General features: G+C 41.8%; 2 protein-coding genes across 2 annotated transcripts in view; one reads left to right on the top strand and one right to left on the bottom strand.

Annotated features, from left to right (window-relative positions):
- The window catches only part of LOC311049831 (galectin-4-like), a 459,606-nt gene that overhangs the window by 23,959 nt on the left and 420,483 nt on the right, over positions 1-15,164 (bottom strand). The gene's annotated exons all lie outside the window — the stretch shown is intronic.
- The window catches only part of ngef (neuronal guanine nucleotide exchange factor), a 36,120-nt gene that overhangs the window by 17,225 nt on the left and 3,731 nt on the right, over positions 1-15,164 (top strand). Inside the window, 8 exon segments of the mRNA XM_084065450.1 lie at positions 1,860-2,110; positions 5,371-5,531; positions 6,394-6,546; positions 11,623-11,752; positions 12,319-12,393; positions 13,036-13,125; positions 13,612-13,775; positions 14,732-14,890. Of these exon segments, the coding sequence (XP_083921576.1) occupies positions 1,860-2,110; positions 5,371-5,531; positions 6,394-6,546; positions 11,623-11,752; positions 12,319-12,393; positions 13,036-13,125; positions 13,612-13,775; positions 14,732-14,890 (1,183 nt within the window).

Genomic DNA, 15,164 nt, shown 5'->3' with positions numbered 1-15,164 from the left:
TAATCCGAACCCAATCCCATGCCTGAGTCTTTTCCTAATCGTAACTCTATAACTCCCCAAATGTTATTTTAAACCATACAACAACCATTTCTCAGCAGAGGACCAGGGTAATTGTCCTCACAATGTCTGTTTCTCAAAGTCTACTATACTTGTGGGGACATTTTGGTGTAATACAAACACAAACACACACGCACACACGCGCACGCGCACGCACGCACATGCACGCACACAGCTTTATAACAACATCTTATCATCAAGGTTCGTGCGACACAATGAACTACGTTGATAAGACTTACAGCAGCTCCATTGAGTCGTGTCGATCACTGACACTCTTCCTCTGTTTGTCAAGGTCGACTGCTTCTAGGTGCTGATAGTACGTTAGGTTTGGCAGGGCATTCTAAGCATTTCCGCTAACCATTCAGTGTGCACATGATAAAGTGGTTTATTATGTAGGCCTACAACGGGTTCCAATTCACTAAAGGCCGCTAGCACACCTGTTTGACGAGCGTAAAGAGACGGATGTGTCTTGACAAATGTACGCATTCACAGAATAACTCCTTGAAAAGTGCTCATCAACAACATGCTTGCTCGGTTTCAAATATTTTTCGCTTTATCCACTGTGTGTGTGTGTGCACATGTGTGTACAGTGTCTGTCTCTCTTATGTAATTCTCAGTCCAGCTTTATACGCCCACCCAGGCAATCTGCAGAATATGACTGAGGGAGCTTATGCAACTACAATTGTTCAATGTCAACTTGCCTCTCTTTGGCAAAAGAACAACACACACATGCATGAACGCATGCACGCACATGCACGCGGAGTCAATGTCCCCTGCAATCAGAGTCCATGCTTATCAGTTAGGTCACACTTTTGACTGAAACTTGGCGAAGGAGAGGCTTGATTGTTAATTATGTGCTTCTAGCCCTTAAATCTCCTCACAGTGTGGGCTAGCGGGTTTTACCTGCTGTCGGCAGCCACGAAGCACCTAATGGCCACCAGATATTTTCTAACACAATCATCACAAGCTAGGTTTAACCACTTTAACCCCTGATGCCGATTAAAAAATATTCTTCTGAATCCTAACAGTTTTCTGAAAGACCTATGTTGCCATATATTGTTGTTGTCGGGCAGAAACATCTAAACTCCATATTTTACCTTTTTTTCATAAATTAATACCTTAAATGATCACACTACAGTGTCACACAAAAGTGGACCCACAAGCTCAAAACGCGGAGCCACCTTGTAGTTCTGCTACTTTTGCTACTTTTGAATTTGAATCCTGAAAAGTAACAGTTTTGGACATAATAAGGTTTCCACCCGACAGAGACGTTATATAGCTAAAATCAAAAATGACACAGATGCTTTCCTGGTTTTAATGGGTCAACCCTATGTTGACTGGGGTCCCCCAGGGGTCTATACTTGGCCCACTCCTTTTTTCCCCTCATCTAGACCAAATCTCTTTGCCGAAAGTAGCTCTACAAGCTCACAAAGTATTGCATGACGAATGTTTGTTCATACATGCCCAGAATAGGGACGCTATAGGGCTATGTGGTTGGTTGTGAGAAAAGTTCACCTCCTAACTTCAGTTAATAATAAATACTTCTATATCCCAAATGTCATTGGGTCAACCCTTAGAGGTAAATTTAGCCGATTGTGAACCTACACCCCATTGTTCTGATGTGAGGAGATTATTATTAGAGTGGGACTGTGTATTTCTCTGACAGCGTCAAAGACGTCGTCTCACGTCACGCCCGATGACATCATTTAGGTTCAGCGTCTGCTAAAATTTCCCTTAAGGCAAAGTGACCGTCCTGTGCAGAACGACGACCATGTCTTATGCTCTTACCTTCATCCCTGTAGCGTTCTTCTACCAGGAGTACCGGGACACCTCCAAACAGCAGGAGATTGAACAGCGGCGACAGCAAGATGGCCTGACTCCAGGGGTCAACGAGGGCTCAGCGCTGACAGGATCCGGATCGATGTCTCCTCCGGCCTTACAGCTACAGCTGAGGAACAGCGCGCAGTCACTGAGCTTGTGGCAAAACCTGGAGGCTGTGCAGGACAGCGGCCTACTCACCCAGCTGCCACAGAAAGAGATCATCATGCAGGAGGTGAGGAGGCGGGGGTTTACGCGTTACAAAAGCGTGGATGTTCAGCTGTCGGACGGCATTGGTAAAAGAAGCGCTGTTGATCCACTGGATGCTCTGTAGAAAGCCAAACTGGCCTCAAAGCGCCCCAGATCTTAAGCCTACACTAGCGGCGACAAATCTACAAAACGGCCATGGGTGGCCAGCTACATTTCTCGCCGTTAAAGTAGGAATTGTTGGGAAAGAGAGAAGGGGAGTGGAAATGATGAAACAAAAACATGTGATTTGATTGACAGTTCAACGCGTCTTTGGAGTGCTGACAAAAGTTGAAACCAGCTCAACTTTGGTTTGTAGTGCGTCACGCCTGTCACACAGCAATACATTTCGGGCATCACTTTGTAGCTTCATGTTGTTGGCTTCTACTGAAAATGACTTGTAGCCGTCACCGTGACGCTGCTAGTGTGAATGAACACTAGCGGCTACAAAACGACCAGCTGTAATGCTACTGAGTCGCTGTTGAAAGGTTCCTCAAGCCACACCGTGTAAATTAAAATGGTAGGGTTAAATGGCACAGGGCACTGGTTAATGGCAAGAAGATTTTCTTCCCTTTACGAAACGGAGCAGGAACTGTGGGGAGAAAGAAGGGGAGTGGAAATGGTGAAACAAAAACATTTGTTTCTTTTGTTTGTTTGTTGGAGGGGTGTGGGGGTGGGGGGGGGATTCGAACCTGGGCCCTTGTGCTCGCAAAGCAAGGAGCATATGGTCTGCACAACAGGCGGACCCACAGGCACCCCATCCAGGTGTTTCTAACCGTATACTGCAATCTAACTGAACCAGCTGCAAGGAAGCTATAGAACGTGTTAAGTTACGAGTGAATATCCACTACAAAGTATGAATTATCCTTAAAAGTCAGAGTTACAGTTCTAGTGTCTCTTGGGGACACATGCAGTCTTGCTTGCAACACATAAATTCCACAAATGCTATTTCATTCTATTTAGTTTCAAACCATACAGGCTCAGGTATGTGTACGCAAACATATAGGACATTGTTGACCACCCACACTGTTGTGTGTCTTGTCAACTAAATGGACTTCTTACACACAGTTCCTTGAATGCAAAGTCACAGGTTCATTCGCAGCAACAGACAGTTGTGTTTGTCAATATCCTTGACCAGCTCATAGGATGGGAAAAAATATAGATATACACAGATACCTTAAAACTATGGCTGTCAAAATGTGTTAATTATGTTGTTGTGAGGATGTTGCATGCGAAGCAAAATAGAAATATCAAACCAAATATGCAAGGGAAGTGAGATAGAGACCTGAGAGCGCTGGGCCCAGGTGCTCCACGTTAGTGCTGATGGCACTCCTAACTCCGCCTTCCAGGCACCTGTTAACAGAAACCAAAGATAGAAGGCAAGCAGTGGCAGACAGAGTGGGAGGAGTGTGACAGCCTTTAGAAGTGTTGAGCAAGATATGTCTTACAGAATATAAATCTCTTATATTTTTCAAAATAGCCGAAATATGTCTACAATATACTATAATATAGTATATTGTCAATATACTATAATATAGTATATTGTCTGTGAAAATAAGCTAGGGGTGAGTGTGACACTGGATAGTCACCAATTTGCAGAATAAGTCAATTATCTTCAAGCAGTAAGCCAAACAATGAACCATAGTTTCACTAAATATAGCTAGCCAAGTTTGACTTTAAAGCCCCCAATCGTTTGTCTGTATTAAGAAGACCTTTTCTGACTGCATTGTCTTGAATGCCACAGGGGTGTGTTTTATTTACTCTCCTATTCTCTCTATACACAAATGAGTTACAATACAACAACAAATAGTCCTCTCTCATAAATTATGCTGATAACATGGCCTTGGTTGCCTGCCTGCAGGATGTTTCCAACCCCTCCTATACTCCCAGCACATTGAACATGTCGCGACCTGGTTTGAGGGCGGCTTCCTTGACCTTAATGTCACTAAGACCACAGAACTGTGTTTGGGAGGTAGGACAGGAGCAGAGTGCACGGGGACCATCTTTAGGGGGGAGGAAGTGGTGCAGGTCACTGACTTTAAATATCTGGGAACAATTATAGACAATAAACTCACTTTTCAGACCAATGCAGGTCAGCATTTATAAAAAGGCAAGGCAGTGGCTCTATCTTTTCAGGAAACAGATACATTTTAATGCTAGTAAACACACTCTGACCATGGTCTACAGGTCACTTTTAACATCGTTTCCTGGTATACAGGTCACTCACTGAGAGTGTTCTCACTTTTAATATCGTTTCCTGGTATCCCAGTTAGAGAAAGGAACAAGGCAATCTCACCCAGGTAGTCGATGCTAGTAAGACCATTGAAGACAAACAATTGCAACTTCAGGACATGCAACCGCTCCATAACCAAAAAGGCAATTCAGGTTTACCCCCACCCTCTTCACCCTTCATTTCATCTGTTACCATCAGGCAGGAGGCTTAGAGTAAAAAGAAGGGTTACAAGAATTTGTTTGTGCCATCTGCAGTGGATATTTTAAATAAGAACATTTTAAAATAACCCTACACCCAACCCCTAGTACAGCTCATGATCACTGTTGCTGTTATGGGAATATATTTTATTCCATTTGTGTATTTTATGTATTAGTTGTGTTTTTATTGTTTGCCAATGGCAAATTTCCATTTTATGTTAAATGTAATGGACAATAAAGCTTTCTTCATCTGTATTATAAACAACAGATTTTTACTGTAGGCTATTTGGAGTATTTTGGAGCTGTAATAGTTTAATTAATTTTTACATCAGGAAGGTTAACATTAGAGCAAAACAGACATGTATTTTGATGATGGGGTAAGAAAGCAACAAACCAAATCGCATATTTTCCATCTGAAAAACACACTCTTGAAATAAATAGTATATATAATATAATGGTAATACCCTAATTTACGTTCAGAACAATCCCGTGCTGGGCCTTCAACCACACCTACTGATCTGTTGATGATATGAGGGATTGTGAAAAGTAATTAAATTCTTGTTCTACTTGAAAACGTAAAATTCTTTAAAAAAAACAAATGACGGTTCCTACCATTCTCTCTCTCTCTCTCTCTCTCTCTCTCTCTCTCTCTCTCTCTCTCTCTCTCTCTCTCTCTCTCTCTCTCTCTCTCTCTCTCTCTCTCTCTCTCTCTCTCTCTCTCTCTCTCTCTCTCTCTCTCTCTCTGTCTCTCTGTCTCTCGCTCTCTCTCTCTCTCTCTCTCTCTCTCTCTCTCTCTCTCTCTCTCTCTCTCTCTCTCAGGCCATGTTTGAGCTGGTGACCTCCGAGGCGTCCTACTACAAGAGTCTGGAGGTTCTAGAGACCCACTTCCTGCGTAACCCTGTTTTGGTCAACACCCTCAACCAATCAGACATGCATTTCCTGTTCTCCAACATTGAGGATGTAATGAAGGCCAGTGAAAGGTAGGAACCTTGTGCTACCTTTCATCTGACTCTTATTCACCACTTGTGAGCTTGTAGATCGGCTATTTTATGCAAAGAGATGGTAGAGGGAAATACTAGAGGATCTACTATAGAGCCCTGGGGGACTCTGGGAAAAATAAGTATGGGGCAGCGATTCCCAACCTGTGGCCCGGGTCCCACTGGTGGGCCGTGATGATATTGCAAGTGGGCCCCCAAATAATTAATAATAATAATACATCACACTTATATAGTGTTTTCGTGGTACCCAAGGTTGCTTTACAAAACAAATAATCAACTTTATTAGGATAGAAATAGTTAAAAAGCAAAACAAATAGAAAAGAGAAAACATTAAGCTAAGACTAAAAGGCAGAAAGGGAGATTTGATTTGAGTTAGGCGGGGAAAGCAAGTCTGAATAGGTGGGTTTTTGTAATTGGCAAAACACACAAAGAAATGCATGATAATATAACGCTAATATAAAAAACAACTAATAATTTTTTTGTTTTAATTGTAACACTGATAAATAGGAAGTATACTAGCCTATGTTAGTTCCATTGATCCAAACCGGAACACAGTCGATTGGCTGATCATTAAAATGATAATTAAAATAATATCCTGCTCTGAAAATATGCTCTGACCACTTATCACGGCAGCCATTGATCTGATGGGTGGCCGGTGAACGCTTTAGAGATTTTCAAGTGGGCCCTGGAAAGGTTGGGTAGCACTTTTAGGGGTTAGTGAGGGGTAAAATACTGTGGCAGTTCAATCATGTTTCTCAGCTGTCCTGTGTCGTTTTTCTACATATAACCTAGCAAGCCTCATTTAACCTCAGATCCCCCAAATGATGATGTCAAATGTTGTTAGGTTCCTGATGGACCTGGAGAACAGAATAGAGCAGTCCATCCAGATTTCGGAAGTGTGTGACATCGTCCAATACCATGCCACGAATCACTTCAACGTCTTCATCGCTTATGTCATCAACCAGGGATACCAGGAGAAGACATACCGACGAATATTGTGGGTATCCCTTTTACGGAGTACACATACACACCCACATCCCAAAAATAGTTCATTGTAACGTTTCCACGTTTCCACTTCCAGTGGGATATTTGTCATTTATTTTAGCATCTGATTTTAGTTTTTGTATAGTATGTGTGTTTGGAGACTTGGTATATTTTGGCATTCATCTAATGCCGGGTTGTGTCACCTTGTAGCGCTATTCATAAATCTGTTCACACAACCCGATATGGGCACATCGTTACAAAACGTTTGGATTTGGACACTGCAGGTGGAAAGCTGCTGTGCATGTAGCAGTAGTGGCTTAGAGACTCTGCCTGATGACCAAAACATTCCTAATATCTCCCCCGGCCAAGGGGGAATTCCCCTTTAGGCTAATGGTTAAGATCTTGGCTTTCCACTTGGGAGACCGGGCGAATTCATGTGCGTTACATGCCCATGAAGATATCTAGAAGGCAAATAAAATATATGTACATTCCTGTTTATTCCTAGAACTGTAGTTTTACGAATAAACTATGTAACTGTGTTACCCACAATGTGGCAATTACATGAATCCATGAACCTACAAATGCAGAACAAAAAATCGATTGCGACCACTGAAAGGTAAAACGTTCTCTGAATATACAAATGCCTTGTTCTTTAGACACATCAAGTACGACAAATAATAGTACAAAAATAGCCTAAAGCATTGCAACATTTCAATGTGCGTGGATGAGTCACCGCGAATAGTAATATCCGCAAATAGGCCTAAATCTGAACTAATTTCTCTATAAATTATCACAAAGCCTGACTGTTAATTCATTGTCAGAATTATGTTTGTACTGTAAGTGTCTGCTTTTGCTACCAGCTAATGGCTGCAAATGTGGTAATTATGATTACAATTAGACATGCCTCCGCCTCATCAGGTGTTCCTGACATGAACGACTCACAGGAATGGGTGAGAGAGCGTGAGAGCATTATAGTTTTCATCAACACTGCAAACTAAACTCAAGCATAACAAACTTTTACCAGCTTACGTCCATCAATGTTTTTATAAGTCTACTTTCGGCATAGAACAGGTTTACGGTTTATTTTGGTTATATATTTTGGCTGTGATGTACAGGGTGTGGTTGGCAATGTGGTTGGTGTTTTCTTTGTATACTTTTGACATTATGCTTCTGCTGTCATGTGGACCTGTGCCTATCCATGCACTGGTAGCATCATATGAAGGGTCTCGTGCCTGGGGATTCCATCTTCTTTGTATGTTAGATCTTGGTTTAAGCACTGTATGACTCTAAATCCGGTATGGCTTTGGCTCATTAGTGCCCGGGTAGTTCAGTCGGTAGAGTGCTCGCCTTGGTATCACAAGGCTCTGGGGTTTTAATCAGCATAATGAGTATCACAGCTTGGGTGGCCAAGACATGCTGGGAGCTGATGGTATGTGTGACACTCCACAGGGGGTCTAGCGCCTTGTAAAGGGAGGTACTGTAGACATCCTCGTTTCTTGGCTGATACTGACAATAAGCCAATCTCACCTACTTACTTGGCTCATTAGGACAGGATTTTCAGCAGAACCCAAAAGTAGCTGTCCATCAACTGAGAGGGAAGCCTGTGCTGGGCACACTGGATACACTTGGTGCAACAATGTCACAACTTTCCTTTGAATAACAACCCTGTGCTCTACTTCAACTGTCTAAATGCTTATGACAACTCTTTGTTCTCCATACACAGAGAGAGGAGAGAGAGAGAGAGAGAGAGAGAGAGAGAGAGAGAGAGAGAGAGAGAGAGAGAGAGAGAGACAGAGAGAGACAGAGAGAGAGAGAGAGTGCAGAATAGGGAAAGACAGAACATGTGACATAGTGGCGATGATCTTTCATCCCCTCATTTGTCACTTGTTTTTTGAGCCCGTCTGTATTTTCAGCACAGAACAGGTTAGCTGTTTATTATGATGGCTGGTGTGCAGGGTGTGGTTGGCGATGAATGTAGCCTGCGTCCATCGTCATCACTACCACATACCTCAGTGACACACAGTGACATTCCCACGGACTTTAAGGGACGGACGCAAGGGAAAAACTAAATGGCAACCCCGCCCGTAATCTCTGGGAAATAAGACAAAAAGCAGCTATGGGTGTAAGGCTGTGCGTGTGTGAGCAACAACATTTTTGTGTGCGTGTGTGTGTGTGTGTGTGTGTGTGTGTGTGTGTGTGTGTGTGTGTGCACGTGCGTGTGGGCACACATGTGTGCTTGCGTGTAAAGGGTAATTCAGACTGCCACTATTTTTCTCAGCATCTTTCTATGGCTTGATGTATTCTGCGTCGTATGATGTGTTGCGCGCTTAAAATAAGCTGAAAGCTCACAGCGCTTCTGCAACCACCACGCATTGTGAGCTTGTATATTTGCTATTTTTGGTATGCGACAAGTATAAATCAGGCTTAAAACAAAGGCTTGTGATTAGCTAATGAATTACTGCTTTGGAAGTGGCAATGCCATAAATCAGTGGTGGAAAGTAACCATGTACATATAGACCCCTTAACAGACAACGTCACACTGATAAGAACCAGTATGCGTGCAACCAGTATGCGCGCAATGAAACCCATTCTGTCAGGTCTCGCTAGGACGCGCCTCACTACCAACACAGAAGAGGGGGTTGGGGTGTGCTGAAACCAGCGCACCCCGAAACAACAGGTTGGGAATTGATTGAGTGAAACAATCACCTGCGCGTCCAGTCTCAATGTTAGTAAACAAATAATTGGTCTATACTCAAGTATTGTATTTAGTCCCGAGTTGGTGTTGGCTAGTCCGCACTCTCGCATCGCAATCAATCAACTGTAGGCCTACTTAAGTACAATTTTTAAATACTTGTACTTTACCACAATATTTCAATTTTTCGACTTTACTTCACTACAACTCAGAGGCAAATATTGTAACTTTTACTCCACTACAATTATTAAGTTACTTTGCCGATTTAGATAATTATTACAAAACATACATTAAACCCTATTTTATACTTTGGCTATTCAAAAATTGTTGATCTACAAGCTCACAACACATCATGATACGACATGTTGTGAGCTTGTAGATTGACTGTTTAAAGAAAAGTGTAACACATTTTGAAAAACAAAACAAAAAAAGAACATTTTGACACCAATACTTTGGTAATTTTACTCAAGGAAACTTTTGACCTGTAAATATTTTCAAATTATGGTAATGCTACTTTTAAACTTTTACTTGTAAAAAAATCTGAGTAGCCTCCACCACTGCCAGAAAAACAAAATCATAATGTAATAAAATCAACATAATTTCAGGTCCACAGTCCACTGTGATCATGTGAGGTGCTGTGAGGTGTTACAGGGCTTTGTATCCCCACAACACAGGAGAGGAAACTCCATGACCTCCATGCGTACCGTCATCAGAAACTCCTAGGCTGAAACTGGCTGATATCCTATCACATTCTGACCTAGAACGTTCTGTCACACGTCACATAGTCATGTCAAGTCATGTCAGCTCAGCAATATCAATGTGGCACACACATACCTAGTGACTACAGTAGTTATCAGTGGTGAAAAGTAACTAAGTACTGTACTCAAGTACAATTTTGAGGTATTTTTTACATCTACTTCACTACATCTCAGAGGCAAATATTGTACTTTTTACTTAAATCATACGTTAACCACTTCTGCCCTATATACATTTCAGCTATTTGAAAATAGTCGATCGACAAGCTCACAATGCGTCGCGATGCGAGCACGATGTGAGCTTGTGGATCTGCTATTTTTTTCTTTTTAAACTTGTGAAATGGGACATTCTGCATAATGAGTACTTTTACCTTAGTACTTTAAGTACATTTTGAAACCAATACTTTTGTACATTTACTCAAGTAAATTTTGAATCCGGACTTTTACTTGCAACAGAGTAGGCTATTTCTACATTTCAGTGTTGATACTTTTACTTAAATGAAGAATGTGAGTACTTTTCCCACCACTGTCACATAGTCATGTCAGCTCAGCATAATATGAGGCACACGCTCACACACCTAGTGACTACAGTAGTTATAGTCGTGTTTGTCTCGGAAGCAGCTGCTTTCGCTGGCTGCTGGCGAATTGTTGTGCTTGTTTTTCTACCCCAAGGCTGGGGGGGATTCTTAAGAGGTTTTCAGTGCTGCTCATACCAGTGCAGATTATTTACAGACTGCACGTCACAAAGCAAAGGCGATTGAACCCCCCCCCCCCCACCCCTCTCTCTCTCTCTCTCTCTCTCTCTCTCTCTCTCTCTCTCTCTCTCTCTCTCTCTCTCTCTCTCTCTCTCTCTCTCTCTCTCTCTCTCTCTCCCTCTCCCTCTCCCTCTCCCTCTCTCTCTCTCTCTCTCTCTCTCTCTCTCTCTCTCTCTCTCTCTCTCTCTCTCTCTCTCTCTCTCTCTCTCTCTCTCTCTCTCTCTCTCTCTCTCTCTCTCTCTCTCTCTCTCTCTCTCTCTCTCTCTCTCTCTCTCTCTCTCTCCCAAGCAACATTACAGACCCATTGTGAAACTTGGAGGGAGTACTCTCATGATAAACTACTACATGGTGGCTCTTGCCTATTTGGAGGAGGTGTCCCCCTTGTGGTTATACAAATACATTGCAAAGCAGTGGTTGTAGGGATTTGTGAGTGTTTTTTTTTTTACTAATATGGTTATTTGAACAGACTAGTAGGGCATCAGTGTTGTGAATATACAGTAAGATGGCCTTTATTGATAGATAGATTGGGGAGATTGGTCAACACAGCACAACAACAGCAGCAGCAGCAGCAGCAGGTACAGAGAAAGCAAGAACAGCAAGTCATAAAGATTACAATACAATGAAAGGATGATAATAGCAGGCAACAAAATAATACAATATTGTATCTTTTCTGGTTGCTATGGGGTTCCCATTGTCTTAATGTGCCAACCATGTTACAGCACCAGCCATCTTGGGATCGGTTTTGGAACGAACATAGACATACAGTACTCCCTCAAATCTACCCTAAACTTCATAAAAGAGTAGAAATACCTGAGAAATATTGTGTCTGCTGTCACAGGTCTTGTTAAACCGAGCATCTCCACTGATCATTCCTGTATTTTGTCCAGACAGGGAAACCAGGCATTTCGTGAGGCCATGGCTGCGCTGGAGAACCAGCCTCGAGTCCGGGGTCTGTCCTTCACCTCCTTCCTCATCCTCCCCTTCCAGAGGATCACCAGGCTCAAGCTACTCGTACAGGTGAGTACTGACTGAGGCATCATAATATGATGCATGGATAATTTCACAAATATGACAGGAGGCAGTAGCCGAGTGGCTAAGGAATGGCAGGAACACCCAGAACAGTACAATAATCTTATCAGTGGTGGAAAGTAACTACTTAAAGGGGGTTAAAGTGATATGTTTTCTTTTTCTTCAATAAGTTAAATAGCTCTATATTCTGATAGCAACCACTACGGAGTGTTTGTTCAGTAATAGGGGTCTGTGTCCCTGTCTGTACAGCCCTTAGTAAACAGAAAATACATGTTCAGGTTGGGATATTTCATCCCATCAGAAGTCCACAAAGAGGCAGTTCATATCATGTTAACATGTGTGGCACACGTGAACCTGTGAACGTGCTATTAACTCACAGTAAGTTACTGCCTCTTTGTACTTTCAGATATTTAACACTTATTAAAAAATAAAATACAATTATTTACCCCCCCTTTAAGTAAATATTTGTATTTGGAAAATGTTCACCTATAATGCTCAAAGAAGGGACTCCAGGTTAAAGTGGTTGTTTAAAAAATTGTGTTTTCTTTGTACAGAACATCCTGAAAAAGGCAGAGGTGAACTCTGAGAGGGAGCTCAACGCAATCAAAGCACATAAGCTATTGGAGAAGGTAAATAGCCATTAAGGGGAAGGGCCATGGTCGGGTTCAAAATGGAGGAAGTGTTCATACTGTGGTAGTGTGTCACGCCTATTTGTGCACTCTGTGGAATGAGAATCCCGGTAATAAGCTCATTCAAGCATGTCACATTCACCCCAGGCATGACGTTTTAATTGTTTTTTAATTGGTGCATACTGTATGAAAACATGCAGGAAATAGTAACTAAATAGTACATACAGTAGCATAAAAGGTTTTGCCATATACCCCAGGCTAGTACATAAGGGGTTGCTGCAGAGTCTGTGGGCGCAGAATGCTAGGCAAAGGTTGACGTCAGTACAAATTGTCAAGCTCAAATTGGCCAGATTATGGCAAAATATGGTAGGTAGGCGGATTATGCCGAAATACGGAGATGCCTGACATCCCACATCGCCATTGTTAGGCAACGGTTTCGGTTGTGAATGACGTCACATGCTCATATATGGATATCCCCGACAACATTGAGGAAAAGAGGGAGAGGGGTGGAAGGGAGAGGTAGAGGGGGAACTTATTTCACCCGCACAATAACCCGGCCATTGTTTTCCTCTTTTCTTTTTTCTTTTGAATAAATATGTATGATTCATCTTTCCTAATGGTGTGAATTTCTGTCCACAACAGATTGTGTATGAGTGTAACGAGGGGGTGAGGAAGATGAGTCGCACAGAGGAGCTCATCACAATCGACAAAACACTCGAATTTAAGTCCAAGGTATTCAAAGTCACATCACATTTCATACGGTCACAATCGTATAGGAACAAAGTGGATCTCGCCTGCAACTATAACTACTTAAAGTATAACTTCTAATGCAGATAAAACGTTTTTTATCCACCCAGGACGTTCCTCTGCCTCTGAGGTCTCTGAGGGAGATACTGGGTCATCTTATCTCAATAAGTAGTTTGAGATGTAACCGTTAAACAGCGGGCTCGATATGCAGTATATGGTTTCAGTATATTCACCCGCTCAAAAAAGACTCTTACAAGTGTAAAGTAGAAAAACTAACTACAACTTTGCACAGGCCTTGTTGTAACACAATTGCCCAAATATCCATGGATATCTGTGATTGTATACTGTATATACAATATGCACTGAATAATATAGTACATGAATCTGTGAACGTATCTGTGAACATTAAATGATCCTAAAGCAAACCTTTTATTTTAACACTGAACTTGTGTCGTCTGTTAACCATCGCAGTCTGTGGCTATCATCTCTCACTCCCGCTGGCTGTTGAAGAAGGGTGAGGTGCAGCAGATGAATGGACCCAAGAGCACTCGAACCATGCGTAGCCGCAAGCTCTACCAACCAGTCTACCTGTTCCTGTTCAACAACTTGCTACTCATCACTAAGCGCATCTCCAGGTTGGCATGTTCACCAAATGTGTCACCAATTCATTTGCAAAGAGGAGACGTTAATGTGGCCGGTTTTTCTTTTTCTTTTATAATTCTAAATGCTACATATTTAAATAATGAGGAAAACTGTTGTAATTTTGGTTAGGGTTATAAACAGTAAATTTGCTTTATAAATGTTTTTAAAAAGGTGTAACAGCTAAATCTGCCCCGCCCCAACATTCTGTCTGCCCTCGTAAACTCTGTATAAAATAAATATGTAAATAAATAAAATAAATATAGTGCAAGGATACTTATATCAATCAATCAATATACATTTAATATAACCTTTCACAGTAGAGAGGCTTCCAGAGCATTGCACCTGTATCTGGCTTTGAGTGCTAGACATTTACAATGTTCATTTATGGGCCAATATTGTACTCCAAATACTGGCAATACAGTGTACATTTAGAAGCTTCCTCCACTCCTGATGTCATCACTATGCAATTCCACTCTGCTACCTGTATGGTCACATGTTCTAAACCTCTCATTTTAAAGGTAGAGTCTCCCTGTCTCTCCAGTTCTTTAGTAAGCAGAAAATGCATTTTCAGGTCGGGATACTTATTTTATCCAATCAGGAGAGATATCTTGCACAGGAAATAAATAATACAATAAAATGTAAGCGGATAAATGGGTACTCTTTCCTGATTGGCTGATGATTGGCAACCCACCTTAAAATGTATTTTCTGTTTATTAAAGAGGTGGAGAGACGGGGAGACTAATTGAACAAACACTAGCAATGAGTACTATCAGACTATTTAGTCCTTTTTTGCAAAAAAAAACGTTTTGTAACCAAAAACTATCACTTACAGTACCCTGCCTTTAAGTCATTCCCATTATGCAAAAGGAAAGTGATATTCTTTGTTTAGACATGGAGTAGTATTTAAATATCAGATGCTGTCGCTTATCTGTCGCCCTACCTTTAATAGCGGGGAGAAGTTCCAGGTTCTTGACTGGTGCACACGGGCCATGTTGAGGACTGAAGACATGGAGGACCAGGGCCAGCAGCTGGCAAACGTCTTCAATCTGAAGCTCCTGGAGAACCAGGAAGAACGTCAAGTCAGCTACATGCTGAAGACCATCAGCATGTGAGTATCTGGATCGACACGGCAAACCTCAGTCTGGCCAACAACTAGGGTTGACAACTACCTGAAATTCAGGTAGTTGGCATCCCTTATTTCCAGTGGTGGAAGAAGTACTCAGATATTTTACTTAAGTAAAAGTAACAATGCCACAATATAAAAAATACTCTGTTTCAAGTAAAGGGCCTGTGTTCAAAATGTTACTTGAGTAAAAGTACAAAAGTATTGGCATCAAAATATACTTAATGTACCAACAGTAAAAGTACAAAAATATTTGAAA

The sequence above is a fragment of the Gymnoscopelus microlampas genome, assembly GCF_963454915.1.
Source record: "Gymnoscopelus microlampas genome assembly, chromosome: 8".
Taxonomy (NCBI): Eukaryota; Metazoa; Chordata; class Actinopteri; order Myctophiformes; family Myctophidae; genus Gymnoscopelus; species Gymnoscopelus microlampas.
Note: the sequence above shows the minus strand (reverse complement) of the source record. Positions and strands in the feature narration are given on the sequence as shown.